Source organism: Cryptomeria japonica, chromosome 7, assembly GCF_030272615.1.
Source record: "Cryptomeria japonica chromosome 7, Sugi_1.0, whole genome shotgun sequence".
NCBI lineage: Eukaryota > Viridiplantae > Streptophyta > Pinopsida > Cupressales > Cupressaceae > Cryptomeria > Cryptomeria japonica.
Window position 1 is genome coordinate 387,321,784 of NC_081411.1, and position 19,149 is coordinate 387,340,932.

At 35.0% G+C, this 19,149-nt stretch overlaps 1 protein-coding gene across 1 annotated transcript; it reads right to left on the reverse strand.

The window, feature by feature from the left end:
• Positions 1-342: 342 nt before the first annotated feature.
• Positions 343-1,249, reverse strand: LOC131067113 (borneol dehydrogenase, mitochondrial-like). The gene is made up of 2 exons (XM_059208714.1): positions 1,233-1,249; positions 343-1,123 (listed from the first exon to the last, which is right to left on the reverse strand). Exons 1-2 carry the CDS (start codon positions 1,247-1,249, stop codon positions 343-345), a joined length of 798 nt encoding a protein of 265 aa, XP_059064697.1.
• Between the last annotated feature and the right edge of the window lie 17,900 nt (positions 1,250-19,149).

Below are 19,149 nucleotides of genomic sequence, written 5' to 3' on the forward strand. Positions count from 1 at the left end.
GACCAAAAATTAAGTCATTAGAACTTTAAGATTTATCGGCTGGAACAAAATAAAATGATTTCAGTCAGTTAAAAGAAAAAACTTCAATGAATTCTAAAAGTAAATAAGAGTTCTTTTATTGCAAACCTCTTGAAGACGCCATTCGCAGCTACTTATATTGAATTGCCCTCTACTCAACAAACTCTATGCAAGCAATCCTACGAGGAACTAACTTTATTATTCTAGAGCTCTTCTCAATAAACTCTCTACAAGCAATCCTATAAAGAACTACCTGTATTATTCTAAAGCTATTTCACATCACTGAACTACAATCACACAATTCTATCCATAGCTGCAAACGAATTAAGGCCTGTACAGTCCACCGTCGTGGTTTACAACTGAGAAGCCTCCATCCACAAGAAGATTATGACCACTGATAAATTTTGATTCATCACTGCCCAAAAACAGAGCAGCCTGTGCAATATCCTCTTCTTTAAGAACCACTCCCTTTAAGTTGCTTCTGCAGCTAATCCACTCCTCCACTTCACCCTTATCTTTTGTTCCCAAAGAGTCCACTAGAAGCCCCGTTGCAACGTAAGAAGGAGAAATACAGTTAACTCTGATACCATATTTCCCAAGCTCAGCTGCACCATTCTTAGTGAGCCCAATTACTGCATGTTTTGAGGCTGTGTATGCATAAGGTGCATTGCCTCCAATACTTCCTGCAACACTTGCAGTAGAAATTATACACCCTTTTCTATTGGGTATCATAACACGAGCTGCATGCTTAAGGCCATGCATAACACCTTTTGCATTTATATCCATTGTGCGTTCGAATCGATCCATATCATACTCTGCAACACTACCTTTACGGTCCTCCCCTATACCCGCATTGTTAAACATAATGTCCAGTTGTCCATGCTTTTCCATTGCCAGATCCACTGCTGCGCTAATATCTTGCTCTTTGGTCACATCACAATGAATAAAAGTTGCCCAATCTGAGAGTGATTGTGCAAGAATATGACCAGCATCATCTGCAATGTCTGCAATTATGACTTTTGCTCCGTTTTCGACGAAGAGACGAACAGTGGCTTCTCCAAGGCCTCCTGCTCCACCTGTGATTATTGCAACCCTCCCTTCCAATCTGCATTTCCAAATCATGACTCACTTTTTATTTCTAAATTAGATTTCAGCTTAAAATAGCATTCTATGTTTTGAGAGAAATTGAAACAAGAGGAAACTTAAAAAATTACCTTCGCTCTTTAGACATCGTTCTTTGTCTGAGTATAAGCTACAGAAGTTGAAGATGGTATTAAGGTTATCTCCGATTTGTATGAGTATTTTACAGGGGAAACATCTATTTATATAAGAAAAGGCAACGTCGGCTGGCAGAGCCATTAAACCTCGAAGTTGCAAATTCAGGCTGGAAAAGCTGATAATTAAGATCAGATAGTGAGTTCGGCCGTACGTATAGAGCTGAAGGTCCAACGCAGATCCACGACTACAAACTAATCCACCCGGGTAGAGCGAATGTTTTTCGGGATGCTTATTAGATTTTGGTTTTTCGGGATATATTAGCCGGCTATATTATGTATGCATTGCCCACGGGATTTCATGAGTGTTCTCACGCCGTAGTTTTCTCGCCTGCAACTTTTTTCCCACGGTTTTCTCAACTGCCGTTTGCTGGGTGAACTATTTCAAGCAGATGCGGTTGGCTGTGTGAACTATATAGTGCACTACTTCAGGCAAATTGGTCGTTGCCCTGGTAGGCATGGCGCTGCAAATACTAACCATTTGTCTATTCAGCACTCAGATTTATCATCTTAACTAATTATTAAATACAGTCAATCCTAAATTTTGGGTGCTGGATAGAGGTTGCTCAAATACTAAAGCTGGGTCCCATGGTGGTTTGGATTATATTTTTATGGAAAAAGCTGTTTAATAGAAAAAAAATAGTTTTGGGTTAAAAAATAAAAGCTCCTACTTTTTAGATTTTCCATTTGTCAATTATAATGTGTTTCTCACAGCTGAATTACATTATTCATGGACCACCAGCTTCTTCAATTTAGAAGCTTAAATTTTTAATTATAAATGCACTACACATTTCATGGGACCACCTGCTTTAAAAAATTCAAAATACCGCTTAAAAAATTTCCCAAAAAATCTTGGAACACCTGCTCTATTTTTTAGGAAGCCCTCCTCCATGTAATATATCTCTACGTAATAATATGATAAAAATAGGCGCCTCTAGAAGGATATCTCTCGATGTATTATATATATATTTGTGTGTGTGTGATTAAAATCAAATATATGTAAGCTAATAGCAGTCGCCGCGCAACATGGGAAATAATAAAAACAAATACAATCAATGGAAGACCAAGAGTCACAACTTAGAATTCCACAAAGATGTCCCTCTTGGGAGTTGAACTTGGGTCTCCACATTGAGAACTCAATGCTTTAACCAACTAAGGTCAACCCCTTGGATTCATGGTTAGGGTTAGCATCAACATTAGGGTTTGGTTTTGGTTTAGGATTATGGTTAGCATTAAGGTTTAGGATTACAGTTAGGATTATGGTTAGGGTTATGGTTACAGTTTAATATTAGGCATAAATTTATGGTTAAGGTTAGGGTTTAGTGTTAGGGTTACAATTATAATTGAGGGTATGGTTAGGATTAGGATTCGGTTTATGGTTATGTTTTGGATTAGGGTTAGGGTTAGTATTATGGTCAGGGTTAAGGTTCATATCATGGCTAGGGTTAGGAATATGATAATGGTTAGGGTGATCATAGTTGAAGTTAGCATCAAGTTTTGGTTTTCATATAGGATCATGGATAGGGTTAGGGTTAGTATTGGGGTTAGTCTTAGTGATTATAATTAGGGTAACGTTTAAAGATTATAATTAAAATTAGGATTAGGGTTAGGCTTAGGTCTACAATTATAATTAGGAGTAGGGTTAGGGTTGGGGTTAATATTGCATTGAAACATAGTCTACGATGATAGCTATGAGAGTTAGGGTTTGGGTCAGGATTAGGGTTGTTAAGGTTAGGGTCTAGATTAGAGGGAGTTATAGTATTATAGATAAAATAATAGTTATAATTGGTTTTAGTTAACGATTAGAGTTATTATTGTAGGATAATGCTTGGGGTAAGGGTTTAGGTTCAGGTTAAATTAGAATCAGTATTAGTGTTAGGGATACGATTTAATTAGAATTATGGTTAGCATTACAACTAAATTAAGGTTACAGTTAGTGTTATGACTTAGGAAGGGTTAGGATTTAAGGATAAAGCATGTTGTTAGGGTTATGGTTAGGATTAGGTTTTAGGGTTAAGACTAAGTATTATTGATAGGGTTAGGGTTTAGGGTTACAGTTAGGTCAGGGTTAGGGTTTAGTGTTATAGTTAGGGTTAGGGTTATAAATATAATTAGTGTTAGGGTTAAAGATTATAATTATTGATTATAATTAAAATTTATGTTAGGGTTAGGGTTAGAATTAGGATTAGGGTTAGGGTTATAATTATAATTAGTGTAAGGGTTATAATTAGGATTATAATTAGGGTTAGGTTTAGGGTTAGTATTGGGGTTAGTCTTAGTGATTATAATTAAGGTAAGGTTTAAAGATTATAAATATTTATTATAATTTAAATTAGGGTTAGGGTTAGGGTTAGGGTTAGGGTTAGAATTAAAATTAGGATTAGGGTCAGGCTTAGGCTTAAGATTGCAATGAAAGATAGTATGTGATGATAGCTATAAGAGTTAGGGTTTGGGTTAGGGTTAGATATAAAGTTAGGTTTAGGGTCATTATCAGGTTAGGGTTAGGGTTAGGGTCTAGATTAGAGGGTGTTATAGTATTATAGATAAAATAATAGTTATAATTGGTTTTAGTAATGATTAGAGTTATTATTGTAGGATAATGCTTGGGTGAAAGGTTCAGGTTCAATTAGAATCAATATTAGGGTTAGGGATAGGGTTTACTTAGGATTAAGGTTAGCATTACAACTAAATTAATAGAGCTTTGTTTGAAGGTTAGAATTAGAATTCAATTGGGGTTATGGGTTATGTTAGCATAAAGATTGGGGATAACGTCAAGCATAGGTTGGATTTACAATCGAGGTTACTTCAGGGTTATGGTTGACGTTCAAAATAGGGTTTAAATGGTAATTACGGTGAAGGCTAATTTTAGGGTTAGGATTATGGTTAGGGTTAAGGTTTACTGTTAAGGAACTTAAGTTTATGTTTAGGGTTTAGTGTTAGGGTTACAATTATGTTTAGGATTTATATCAAAGTTAGGGTTAGAATTAGGGTTATGGTTCAATTGCATTAAGGTTAGGGTTAAATTGGTATTAATGTTCTATTAGGATTAGGGTTTGGGCTAGGTTAAGGTTAGGAATAGATTATGATAAAATCTCAATTTGAATTAGGGTTACATTTAGGGCGGGATTGTTGTCAGGGTTAGGGTTTAGGGTTAGGGTTAGGTTAGAGTTAGGATTAGGGTTGGGGTTGGGATTATGATTAGGGTTATGGTTAAGTTTATTGTTTACATCATGTTTGGCATTAAGGTTAGGTTTAGGATGATGGTTAGGCTTAGGCTTAGGGTCATAGTTAGGATTATGGTTAGGGTTAGGGCTTACATCAAGCTAGGGTCAAGGTTAAGATTAGGGTTTGGGTCAAGGTTAGGGTTAGGATTCGGGTTAGGGTCATTATTAATATCATGGTTTGAGTTAGGTTTAGGCTTAGGGTTAGGGTGAGGATTATGGTTGATGTTAGGGTTTAATATTAAGGATAGGGTTAGGGTAATGGTTTGACTTAGGGTTTAGGGTTAGGATTAGGATTATGGATAGGATTTACTCTTAGGATTAAGGATAGGTTTTGGGTTTTGGTTAGGGTTAGGGTTAGGGTTAGGGTTTGGATTTGGGTTTGGGTTATGGTTAGGATTAGGTTTTAGGGTTAAGACTAAGTATTATTGTTAGGGTTAGGATTTAGGGTTATGGTTAAGATTGTAGTTGGTTTTAGGGTTTAAATATAGCTCAAGTTATAGCTTAATTATAATTATGATTCAAACATATTTAGGGTTATGGTTAGGCTAGAATTAGGGTTACTATTGTGCTATAATGCTTGGATTCATTTATATTTCGATTAGGAGAATAATAATTATGGTTAAGGTTATGGTTAGGGCTTGAGAAGGGTTAGGGATATAATTATGATTAGGGTTAGGGTTTGGATTATCAAATTAGCAAATTGTATTCAAATTAACAAATTGTCTTCATAGATTCAATTGGAACCATTATTAATATGATTTATAATTAATTTATATTAAATATATGAAATAAAATCTTGATAACATAAAATAGATAATAATCTGCTTAAAACACCGTCATTGATTTGATTTCTATGCTTATCAAAAGAATATTATTATTTTAGTACCATTTATTTTGTGCATTATTAATATCTATTCAATCCTTACTTGTCTATAACTCCATATTTGATGGTCTTTTATTTGAATTCATATAATATACCTAAAACAAATTGCAAAAGTCGGAGAACTATAAATTTAAAAAACATTTAATGCACTTAAATCTTAGTTTTTTTATATGCAAGCTATAATAGTATTCAAATAGGGGTAGGGTTTAAGGATAAAGCATGGTGTGAAGGTTAGGATTATATAATAACTTAGCTTGATTTTAAGGTCAAAGTTAAGGTTAAAATAGGTTAATCTATATAAGGATTATCGTTAGGGCTATGGTTCAATTAATGTTAGGATTAGGGTTAGGATTAGGATTATTTTTATGATTAAGGTTTATGTTTTTGGTTAGGATTATGGTTAGGATTAGGACTATGCTTATGGTTAGGGTTAGGTTTACTTCATGTTTAGTATTAGTGTTAAGGTTAGGGCTATGGCTATGTTGGCATTTTTTATGTTTATGTTGTGATTGTCATTGATGGACAGACACTTGCATTGAGATCCCCTTTATATGTATGAGCTAGAGCTCAACCGGTATCTGTTCTAGCCGGTATGTTGTATTCTAGTCTTTAGACTATTGGTGATTTTGTAGAAAGTGTTTCCCGGTCTGAAGCGGCATGTCGACCCCAAGTGGTTCGTAGATCTCAAGCGGTACGAGGGTGCAAAGTGGCATAACACATTCTTACCAGTCTTCATTTTTGTCAAACCGGCAACCGGTATTTTGTATGAACCAGTAATACTCTGTGTTGAGTTACCAACCGGCATTTTGTGATGAGTTATCAATCCACCAATTGTTTGACGGTGCTGACACACTAGCGGTGCTTCTTGTGTCGTGTTACTGAGTATGTCTAGATTCATTGAACCTAGGAAATTGATATGTAATCCTATTGGACCGACATGAAATCGGACTCCTTTAAAAGGACATCATGTCTAGGGTTTTAGGTTGTTGCTGAAAGGGTTTATGTTGTGACTAGGGTTTAAGGTGGTTGAGGAGTTGAAAAGAATATGAATGTGTAGAAGACTGAAGTAATGCAAGAGTGCATTAAGAACGAGCTATCAAGGATCTAACCGAGCAGTCTGTGCTATTAGATAGATCAAACATGTGTTGATTACTCACATCTTTGACAAGTCTTTAGCCCTTAACCGTGTAGGCCCAAAAGCCTTTTGTAAAATCCTGTAACAAGGTGGTTCACCTCTTTGAATCTAAAATCCTCTAGCAAGGTAGTCTTTAATTCGACTTATCTCATAACAGAGATTGAGATTCCTAATAGGATCTGTTCTGGTGAAGAACATTATAAGACCTTAACCGGTCTGACCTTAACTGGTCTGGTTTCTATTCTGTAGATAGTGACTTGTGAGTTCCATCTCACCGTGGTTTTTCCCATTTGGGTTTCCATGTCAAATATCTTGTGTTATGGTTGTATTGCTTTTGTGGGTGAACGCTTTATTTGCATTTTGGTTTGCATGTGTGATAACTGGTCTATCTATTAAACTGTTTTACCAGTTTATCTTTAGACTGTTTAAGTGTTTTAGTGCAGTGTTTTTTGGCATACTAATTCACCCCCACCCTCTTAGTATTCATCAATTGGTATCAGAGCCTACCTTTCTATAAGTTTAACCACTTGCAAAGAGATATGGGGGAATACACCTTGAGGGAACTTACTCAACGGCTCACTCACTCTGAGCAAGCCTATGATGATCTTATGGTCAAATACAAGGCATCTCAAGCAAAAAGGAGAGAACATGCAGAAAAGCTAATGGAGCTATCTGAAAATAGTTCTACAGATGAAGCAGATATGGAAGCCATGATAGCAGAAGTAAATAAGCTGAATGATTCAAACTCCAATCTGAGAAAGGAGTTGGAAGGACTGACTATCCAGTTTAGTCAAGAGCTTGAGAACCAGAGGAAAGCTAAAGATCTGGTGAAGGACAGAGATCATGAGATCTCCAAGTTGAAACAAGAGATTAGTGCACTGGTTGCTCGCCTTCATGAGAGCAGAATGGAAAAAGAAGGAGTACAAGATGAACTGAACATAGCCATCTCTGAAAATGCAAGCCTAATGGAGACAAATACTGCTATTTCCAAAGAACTCTCTGAGTCAAAGGAAATACTTGCTAAGTTCAACAAGAGCACTGTTAAGCTAGAGCAAAAGCTTGAGTCGTCTAGACTGGCAAAGAATACCAATGGACTTGGTTTCTCTGGTCATGAGGAAGGAGAATTCTCAGGAACAAATGTTGAAACATCAAAAAAGAAGCAACCGATATTCAAAGGAAAAGGTAAGAAAAAATTCAAACATGTTTTCTTTAACTATCTTAAAGGACACACTACCAATGTATGTAGGAGCAAAGCCTACAATAATTTTCCTTACTTTATTAACAATGCACCTAGATCCAATAAGTTCAATGTTCATTGTTATGCATGCAACAAGTTTGGGCATAGAGCATCTAAATACAGGTCTATCATGAACAACATCGGAAGATATCCTTAGAGGACCCAAGGAGTTGGTCTAGAATCTTTTGTGAACCGGAACCACAACCAGTTTAATGTCTTCAATCATCAACCAAGAAGCAATGGCTATCAACTGGCAACCAGATGGAGAGCAAATTGTTGGGTTTGTCATGGTCATGGTCACACTATTACTACATGCAGAAGGAAGAATTGGAACATGAACAATGGACCTTGGAGAGAACCTAGAATGATTTGCTATCATTGCAACAAACCGAGTCATGCGGTAAGATTCTGCAGAAGCAGAAAGAGTGTATCTGATGATATACCAGTCCATCCGAAAGGAGAAATTGATGTTGAAACAATTCAAGTGGACATGAACAAAACCTGGAGGAAGAAACCAACAATGTTGGAAGAGGAACCGGTTTCTGCACCTAGTGTGGAAATATTGGAACCGGCAAACTAAGCTTCAAAAGGCTTAGGGGGAGCAAACAGTGAAATGTTTTCGAACCCTCGGTTTACACTGGTAAAAGACCTTAATCGGTATGTGATACCTGTCGCTTGGTAGAAGATCAGAAATGGTAAAAAGGCAAATTAGGGTTTACACCCTAATAGAGGAGCATTAATGGCGGTAGGTGAGAGACATGTATAAAAGCATTTTTCAAATCATTTCTCACTATCTGTTTTCGAGCGAAGAAAAGTTTTTCAAATAGCAGAGTGAATAAAAGGAAATTTGAGCTAAGATTTCAAGAAATTGACAAATTGCGAAGGAGATTCAAATTCAAATTGCAAACGGTCAAGTGGAGAACACAAAGCAATGATTCAGCAACCGACGAAGTGTGGAGTGAAGGAGAATCAGAAAGCCCTAAATTCACATTTTAAAGGTATTTCTTGAGTTCTTAAAATATTCTACAATGGCTTCCGCATCTCATACCAGTTCTAGTGCATCCATTGAGTCTGAAAGTTTCATTCAAAGGAAGTCAAAGTATAATACCCTATCACAAGTTCTAGCTAGAGTGATAGTAGAAGAGGGAATTTCTGACTATATTGATTGCAAGATTGAAGACCTAGGGTCTCTAACCATCCACTCCCAACTTGGTCTATATTGTGGAAAGGATAAGAAAATCAAACCGGAATATAGTATCTTAGAGAAGAAGAAACTCCATAATGTTGTATACTTTCTGGAAGACTTTACAGAGGATCATATTAGGATCATTTTGAGCAGAGTCCATGGTGACAAGATGTACCTGGAGAGGATGCATGATATCATGCCATAGGCAATTCATGCAGTCACTAGTTTCTGCAACACAGGGGAAGTCCCAGCCCTAAGGACAATAAGCAAAACGGAAATGTCAAGGCTCACCGGTTTAGTGAGCAATTCACGAGGCATGACAGTCAACTCCATCAAGGATGATCTGGTTAAGTATGCTTGCATGGTGATAGGCTACTGAACATTCTCTGCCAGTAGAATTAACTCTGTATCTGCTGCAGTAGTAAATGTCACTTACTGGATGATTAAAGAGGATGCATCATTTGACCTGTGCACCGGTATGTAGAGGCAACTCCTGTCTAATATGAAGCCGATCAAATAGGATAATGCACTGAGATTCAAGTTCGGACAACTATTGGCTGGGTTGTTCTTCTATTTCCAAGGCTACTTTCCTAGAGTAGGAGATGTCCAGTGGTCTCCTGACCAGCCGATAACCAAGCAGATCAAGGAAAGCATTCAAGCAATCGAAATCGGTTACCCTGATGTGCTGAATAAGTATTTTGATGAGTTCAGACTGAAAATGAGTCAAAGGATGAGGATCTCAAGTGACATCGTCAATAAATATGAAGATGACATCTGTTTCACCATCCAGGTGGACAAATGCTTAATGGAGGCTGTTGAGCCTAGAATGGAAGAAGTGGAGCCAATGGGCTATGAGGTGATGTATGATATGCTGGAAGGATATGCCTCAACCCTTATTGCCTCACCTCTTGATCCTAAGGCAAAGAGGACCGGAACCTATCTGGAAAGGATTGCACCAGTCGAGGAACCCTCTGTTAAGAAAGGAAAAGAACCGGCATCAAAGAAGGCAAAGGCAATGCCTGCAGCATCGGCACCGGCTACTACTGTAACTCCAAGAGTGACCAAGCGGTCACCTGTAAAGAAGAAACTGGAAGTGGCACTGGCAAAAGTCTTTGAAAGAAAAAGGAAGACTAAGTCAAATGAACTGGACTCTGAAGAGACTGAATCTGAGGAGATGCCAAAGAAGGCCAGACAGACGAAGAAGATGAAGAAGAATGATCCGGCAGCGTCTGCACCGGTAAATATTGATATCTCCTCATATAAACCTTTGACACATTGTCAAAGAACAATAAAGAATATTAGGAGAAAATTACTTCATGACTTAGTAGATTATTATGATGATTTTAGTGATGAGGAGAAAGAAGAAGTACTACAGGAGATTATTATTTATTTGTGTAAGAATGATCGGTCACCATCAGAGATTAAATCTCAAACACCGGATTCCTTATTTAAGGAATTAGATAATAAATGGCACATTGCCATAGAAAAAGAACAAGAGATTAGGGAGAAAGTCTTTGCACAGTACTTTCCCGATCTCTCAAACTCAGAATTATTTGATGTTTTGGACCAAAATAAAGGACTCTTCTTCACAAGGAGAAGAAGACTCTGGCTGTTAGAGGGAAGAGTTGATGATGTTGAAAAAGACACTCATCAGTATATGGATCATGCTATCCATGCTCACAAAGCACATATGGCCAACCTGCAAGCGGAAAAAGAACCGGTTATATCCAAACCAAATGAAGTTTTTGATGAAGAAGGAAACCTAGTTGAAGAACCAATCGACACTATTGATGTTGATGCCCTGGACATAGAAGATGTCACTCAAGACATACCTTATGAGGGAACAAGACAGGTGCAACAGGATGAACAGGGCAGTGAGCAAGCCGAGGACAGACAGGAAGTGGCTAAGGAATAGGCAGAGAAGAAGAAGAGGGATGAAGATGAGAAAAAGCAAAAAGAGGAAGAGAAGAGAAAAGAGGAAGAGGAGAAAAGAAAAGATGAAGAGAAAAAGAAGCAAGGAGATGAGAGGAAAAAGAAAGAAGAAGAGGATAAGGAAGAAAAGAAGAAGAAGGAAGAGGAAAAGAAGAAGAAGGAAGAGGAAGATAAAGAAAAGGAAAAGTGGAAGGAAGAAGAAAAGAAGAAGAAGGAGGAGGAAGAGAAAGAAGAGTAGAAGCGGAAGGAAGTTGAGAGGAAAAAGAAAGAAGAGGAAGACAAGGAACAAGAAAAGAAGAAGGAAGTAGAGAAAAAGAAGAAGGAAGAAGAAGACAGGGTAGCGGAGAAAAGAAAAGCGGAGAAAAAGAAAGCGAAAGAGGACATGGCAGCGGAAGCGGTGAAGAGCACACAGATGGAGACTCTGAAGGCAACTGGGAATCAAGCCAAACCGGCTGATATCACCAGTCCTATTGATCTCTAGTCTACAAGTGAATTGGAGCTAATGCAGAGCATCAAGGTTTCTCAAGAGCACCTTGAAATCATTCGAAGGAGAAAGGAGAAAGATATAATTCAAGCGGCTATAGACACCCTTACCAGTTTGATCCTCGGTACCAATCTTCCCAACACTGAATCATCACTAGCAAAGCTTAAGCTACTATGTACAGTAGTGGATGATCAGGGGCAGAGCCTGGAAGAAGCAGCTGAGGCAAATGTCAAGAAAGAGCATCAAAAGGCTCTTAACATTGCTCTGGTGAAGAAGTTGAATGAACTTCGGTCTAAACTGCTGAAAGACCAAAAGGATATAAGGGACTCTTTGGATGAGGGAAATCTACTACTAAGCAAAATCTGTCAACCCCATCTATTCTACGATGATGTGCTAGCTCAGAAGAAAAAGGTTCAAATGGACTTACAGTCTTACTTGAGCATATTTAAGCCACCTTATGATTCCTTTGTAACTTATGGGCAAACTGTTCACCGGTTTCACATCCAGTCAACCAAAATGGAGCAAGAGATCAGCACATGGTCTAGAGATTTGCAGGAGCTTCAGCTGGTTCTACTCCCACATTTGTAAATTCTTCAGAAGTGTTATCTGAACCTGGATGCCTTGACAGTTACACAAGAAATGAGCACAGTTGATGCCATGAAACAATTTTTGCAGGACTATAAATCAGTTTTTGACAAGTATTATTGCTTGTTGTCATAAACTTTTATTATTTTAATATCAAATGGAAATAGGGTTGTTCAGCGGTACTTTGTCATTGTTGGCAAAGGGGGAGAAGTACTCTATCTATTTTGGAGAAGTATAGGGGAGAAGTATCTGGCTTTAAAAAATTTCTATATGCTTTGATATATGCTATATGCTCTGATATCTCAATGTTTATGCTTTGTATGCAAAATTTCTATACATTGTATTGATTAAGGGATAGTGTATATGCTTAGGGGGAGCAATTTTGTTAATGGCATGTTTTTGTTGTAAAACACTTAGATGTCAAAATTTTATTTTCCTAAGTGTTGCCATCAATGCCAAAGGGGGATATTGTTGGCATTTTTTATGTTTATGTTGTGATTGTCATTGATGGACACACACTTTCATTGAGATCCCCTTTATATGTATGAGCTAGAGCTCAATCGGTATCTGCTCCAACCGGTATGTTGTATTCTAGTCTTTAGACTATTGGTGATTTTGCAGAAAGTGTTTCTCGGTCTGAAGTGGCATGTCGACCCCAAGCGGTTCGTAGATCTCAAGTGGTACGAGGGAGCAAAGCAGCATAACACATTCTTACCAGTCTTCATTTTTGTCAAACCAGCAACCAGTATTTTGTATGAACCGGTAATACTCTATGTTGAGTTACCAACCGGCATTTTGTGATGAGTTATCAATCCACCGATTGTTTGACGGTGCTGACACACTGGCGGTGCTTCTTGTGTCATGTTACTGAGTATGTCTAGATCATTGAACCTAGGAAATTGAAATGTAATCCTATTGGACCGACATGAAATTAGACTCCTTTAAAAGGACATCATGTCTAGGGTTTTAGGTTGTTGTTGAAAGGGTTTATGTTGTGACTAGGGTTTAAGGTGGTTGAGGAGTTGAAAAGAATATGAATGTGTAGAAGACTAAAGTAATGCATGAGTGCATTAAGAATGAGCTATCAAGGATCTAACCAAGCAGTCTGTGCTATTAGATAGATCAAACACTTGTTGATTACTCACATCTTTGACAAGTCTGTAGCCCTTAACCGGGCAGGCCCAAAAGCCTTTTGTAAAATCCTCTAACAAGGTGGTTCACCTCTGTGAATCTAAAATCCTCTAGCAAGGTAGTCTTTAATCGGACTTATCTCCTAACAGAGATTGAGATTCCTAACAGGATCTGTTCTGGTGAAGAACATTGTAAGACCTTAACCGGTCTGGTTTCTATTCTGCAGATAGTGACTTGTGAGTTCCATCTCACCGTGGTTTTTCCCATTTGGGTTTCCACGTCAAGTATCTTGTGTTATGGTTGTATTGCTTTTGTGGGTGAACACTTTATTTGCATTTTGGTTTGCATGTGTGATAACTGGCCTGTCTGTTAAACTGTTTTACCGGTTTATCTTTAGACTGTTTAAGTGTTTTAGTGCAATGTTTTTTGGCATACTAATTCACCCCCCCTCTTAGTATTCATCAAGCTAGGGTTTAGGGTTAGAATTTAAAGTTAGGGTTAGGATTATGTTTAGGACTAGGGTATACATTATTGTTAGGGATAGAGTTAGGGTTAGCAATATGTTTTGCATTATATTTAGGGTTAAGTTTTTAGGCTTATGGTTAGGCTTTATTGTCAAGGATAATGAATATTCAGAGTTATGGTTATGTTACAGTTGCTATTATAGGATAATGCATTCATAAAACTTATTATCATTTTATTATAAAATATTAAAAAAATCCTTCATTATTATGTATTTTTCTTATGAATTGGTTTTCATTATTTAAATTTTTTTTTGAGATTAATACCTTTAAATTTTGTTGTAATAAAATAAAGGCATTTTAAAATAGATTAAACTTAGTTGTAATAAAATTAAGGCATTTTAAAATAGATTAAACTTAGTTTTAACTAAAATAATCTTATTAATACAAATATTAAAATAGTTTAAACTTTCTTTTGATTAAGATTACATATTATTATAACTCTACTCTTATAAAAATTAAATGCTAACCCAATACAACCTTAACGATATCCCTAATACAACCCTAACCCTAACTGTAATTAAACCACAATCTTATTTAAGGGTTTGACATTTGAGAAATAGTTATAAACATTTAATAATTTAAAAAAAAATATTTGAATAATAATTAAAAAAAAATTATTGAGTGTATATTATACATTATAATTATTTTAGACTTTTATATTTTAAAAAATATTTTAATGGGTCTAATTTTTAATGATTAAAATTTAAAAACTTTTTTTTTTTAATCTTTATAACACAATAAAGAGATAAATAGAAAATCACATGTATGTATAAATTTGATTTTTTCAATATAGAAACATTATATTTTAATGAGTAAAATTATTTATTTAAATATGTGATTTTGATTTTTTAAATTTAGAAAAATTGTATTTTATGTTTACAATTTAGAAACATGCAAATTTGTTTTTATCTTTTTAAATTGAAAACTAAGATTCTTGCAACATTATCTTAACAAAAAAGAGAAAAACTGTATGTTCTATCCCTCTATGCAAATATAATTTAGAAACATTATATTTTTATTACTACAATTTAGAAACATAAAAATACTTTTTGATCTTTTTAAAATATATATATAAATTTTGAAGTATTTATTTAAGCATGATTTATATTTTTATATTTAAGATTTAAAAACATACAAATTCTTTTTGATCTTTCTAAATTGATGATTAAGATTATTTCTTTCATTTTTTATCAAAATTTCTTCTATATACTAATATACTATGTAGGCAACAATATCTTAACAAAAAAAATCATATGCAAATAAAAATTTGTTGATATTAAATTGATAGTAACCCCTATAATATACTAATTTTTACAATATTATATTTGAAATCATATAAAACATGAATTTTTTATTTCAGATTATATTGTGAGGTGAAATCATGGAATTTTTTCTTTCCCATACAAACCTTATAAAAATATAGACATAAATCTTGAACAAATTAGACTAAAAGAAAACACTGAATTTAAAGAATCTCAACCCTATAGATAAATCTAGCTCAGACACAACCAAAAGATAAATGTAAAACATATTGTTTCATTCCAACAAATTGTTTATCATTCATTATTGAATGAAGATACTATTCCAACCATTTTTTTGTGCAACCTATTGCACTGGAAGTAAACAAGGCATCAGAAATGCAGAGGGAAAGGCTTCGATTAGTTCTTTACCTCATTACCTGTACCGCCCGACACTCGACCTCAACCAACGACCATCTTGCAGAAATTTAATTCAAATGTAGAGACTCCAATAGATAGCAAGAACTGTATGAACTTTTCAAATTAGGAAAACAAAATGAAACACATTAAATTCTTTGTGCCCAAAATCAAAAATCAATTTTTAATGCAAGATTTCAATAAAACAACAATGATAGCAGGAAACAACAATACAATAGCAAAACTTAAAATGGAAATGGCTTACCACTTGCTTCTTCCATATGAACGATTATGAGATAGGAGTCTCTACATTTTTTTCTTAAAATCTGCACAACCATGCAAAAATCATAATCCCTTAGATAATCCCCACAACCCTCAGGTAGAAAAATCAGTGAAGACCAGATTAGTAGCATAATAGAGATAGACGAATGCAATGGTCTCATTTAAAGAGATCTACAGCTCGTCTTCTAATCTTCCAGTACTGTTGCAGTTAGGGACGATTGCTCTTCCACTATGGTGGCAGTAACGTTAGACTCTTTTGCTGACATTTGCTTTGTAATTGTTTTCATATCTTTAGTTTTCTTTAGTGTTTACACATAATATTCCACTTTTATTCTATCCTTCACTCCCCCTGTTGCGACTGTATAGGAATGCCTCTCGGCATAATAAATGCACTACACATTTCATGGGACCACCTGCTTTAAAGAATTCAAAATACCGCTTAAAAAATTTCCCAAAAAATCTCCTAAGGGGTCTTAAAAAATTTCCCATGACCCCTTAGGACACCATATGGCCCATAACAGCACAATTTGGTGTCTTAAAGGGACATATGGTGTCCTAAGGGGTCGTAGGACACAATATGACCCCTTAAGACACTATAGGACCCATAACAACCCAATATGGTGTCATTATAAGGGGTCATATAGTGTCCTAAGGGGTTGTAGGACATAATATGACCCCGTAGGACATCATAGGACCCCTAATGGCACCATATGGTTTCAAAAAGGGTCATATGACCCATAATGACACCGTATAGAGTCATAAAGGGTCATATATCTCTCTATCTCTCCCCTAATCTCTCTATCTCTCTCTTCCTTCTCTCTCCCCATCTCTCTCTCCCTTCACCCTCCCCATCTCTCTCTATCTCTCTCTCTCTATCTCTCTCTATCTCTCTATCTATCTCTCTCTCTCCCCCTCTATCTCTCTCTTCCCCCCCCCTCTCTCTCTCTCTCTCTCGCTCCCCCCACTCCCCCCTCTCCGTCTCCCTAATATCATATACTAATTTATTTATAAATTAATATATTAATAAAAAATAGATTAATTATATGCAAATTTAGGTAGTGAATTTACTTATTAAATTATATATTCGATTTTTGTTGTACAATTTTAAAATTTCAAATTTTGGCTCGAGAATGCTTTGGGATTTGGCTTGGAAGTGACAAGCCTATAAAGTCAACTGAAAAAACATATTTTTCAGTATTCCTTGATTTTCCAGACTTTACATTGGTGGCTGACAACTTTTTTTGTAGCCAAAATTGATAAAATGAAAAGGGTTTTTTAAGGACGTTCTTAGCTTTCCAACAATATAAGGCTTGTCTTATTTCAACTTTAATAAATAATTATTATTTATTTTCTAATTGAATTCTGACAATAGTCCTAATTGATAGAGTGATTGAAAAGCACTCATAACTTTCAAGTGGTATAACATTTTTTCAATTTGAAACATGCATCACATACTATGCTTTGTCTACTATAGGGAAAAGTTTTAAAAAATTAAATTTCATGAGGTTTTGACCAAGTTAAGGTGGTCAGACATAGGAGTTTTTGAATTTCTGAAAAGCTATAGTAAAAAATTCATAAATAATTATTTATTTTATTAAAAATATGTGTCAGATCCGGACATGAGTCTAATACTTATATCATAAATATTATAAAAAAATATTATGATTTGATTGTGATTAGGGTGGTCAGACATACATCTACTTCTTATCTTTTTCTTGAAATTTTAGTACCACTGCATTGAAATTTGAAATTCTCCTCAAACAAGATTTTTTTTTTCAAAAACAAACTAGTAGATTAGAAACTAGATTAAATTTTCTATAGATTCTCTTCTTACATATTTTAAAAATAATGTTCATAACTTATTCACATTTTTCATGTCAAGTTGCATAACTCTAATTTTCTGAAATTTCATTGCCACTTAAGGGCCTATTTTGGCACACCATGATCCTACACATACCCTTTATTTTATTTTATGTTTAGTAAATATGTTCCTATGACCAACAATTATATGCTAACTTGTATCAATGTTATGTTTATGAACATATGTAGGTTGACTATAAAAATCTTGATAACATCCCTTCTCTACCAAAGGCATATTTTAGGACTCTTGATCGTCCTAAGAGAAGATGTGGAATTGAGGTAATCAAGAATTCAATTTTAAAGTTAAATTATAGTTCAATGTATATTGATTTTGATGTTAACTTTTCTAATGTAAATTATATAATATAACTAATCTCAATTGTGGTTTGAATTTTTCTTTTGCAAGATCCTTCAGAGCCAAAGAGTGCTTCGAAGAGGATCAATTTTGATGATCCATCAATATTTTAAGATGTGATAGAGACATCATATCATATATCATCAATACATCATATATCATCAATACAACTTGTAGATGTATAAAAATGACCATATTCATAAATGAATATTTAATGTTCATTTTATTCTCATTCCTCTATTTAGTTAAATCTAAATTAATAAAATCATCCACATTCCTCTATTTGATTAAATAAATTATTCAATTTATTTATTTAAATTCACTTTAGCCTTTCACATCATTTAATTAAATAAATCATTTTATTTAATTAAATCCCTTCTCTCTACTTTTAATTAAATTTGCATTTAATTAAATTGTTCACTCTAAATAAATAAATCTAATTTATTTAAATCCTCCACTTGCAAACACAATTGAAATAAAGAAATTTATTTTAATTAATTCTATTATCCCTCACCCACTTGCATTTTCCTACATTTACCACTTGACTCCTAAACCCCCTTTCTAAATTCTTCTAGAACCTATCTAATCCTAATAAATTAGCCTAAACCCTTCAAGCATATCCCTTTTCCCTAAATTTGAGGATGTCACTTCTCAAATTTGGAGTAAAGTCTTCCAAAGGCATTAAAGCCTTTATGCCTTCAACAAGCTAACTTGTTGAATACCCCCAAATTTGGAAGGACTCTTACAAATTTGTCCCCAAAGTCTTCCAAACTATTAATGGTTAACTAACCCTTTGTGGCATGGTTAGAGACTTTTTGCCTAACTCAACCCTCATCTAACCATAGAGTCTCATCAAGCATTCATTTCTTTGACCATGGTTATTCCTTTAACCCTTGCACAAGAGTTTATCCTTTGGGTAAAAGCTTTATCCAATGGATAATCTTAACCTAACCTTAAACCTTACCTCCTAAGGTAACCATGAGGTCTTCTCAAGCATTTAATGCTTCTTACATCTCCTCTCAAGCAGTCTTATGTTGACAATTGTCACCATTTCATTGGTGAAAATTGTAAACATGGATTGATAATTTTCAAACCTGACCCTTGATAAGCTCATCCAATCTTGACCATCAATTGCCCTATTTTCCCTATAAATAGAGCCCTTTCCTTCTTCAAAAAAATCGAAGTCTTTTAGCATCACACTTATACTCATTTTTAGCAAAGCATTTAATCTCTTTTTGGAATAGAAATCTAATCTAATAATCATTTTTAGAAGCATTTACATTATCTTAGTTAATCATATAAACTAGTATATCATGTTAGGATAGTATTTTACTAATATTTTCATCTTATCATCACTAGTTTAGTTCATATCTAAAATCATGCA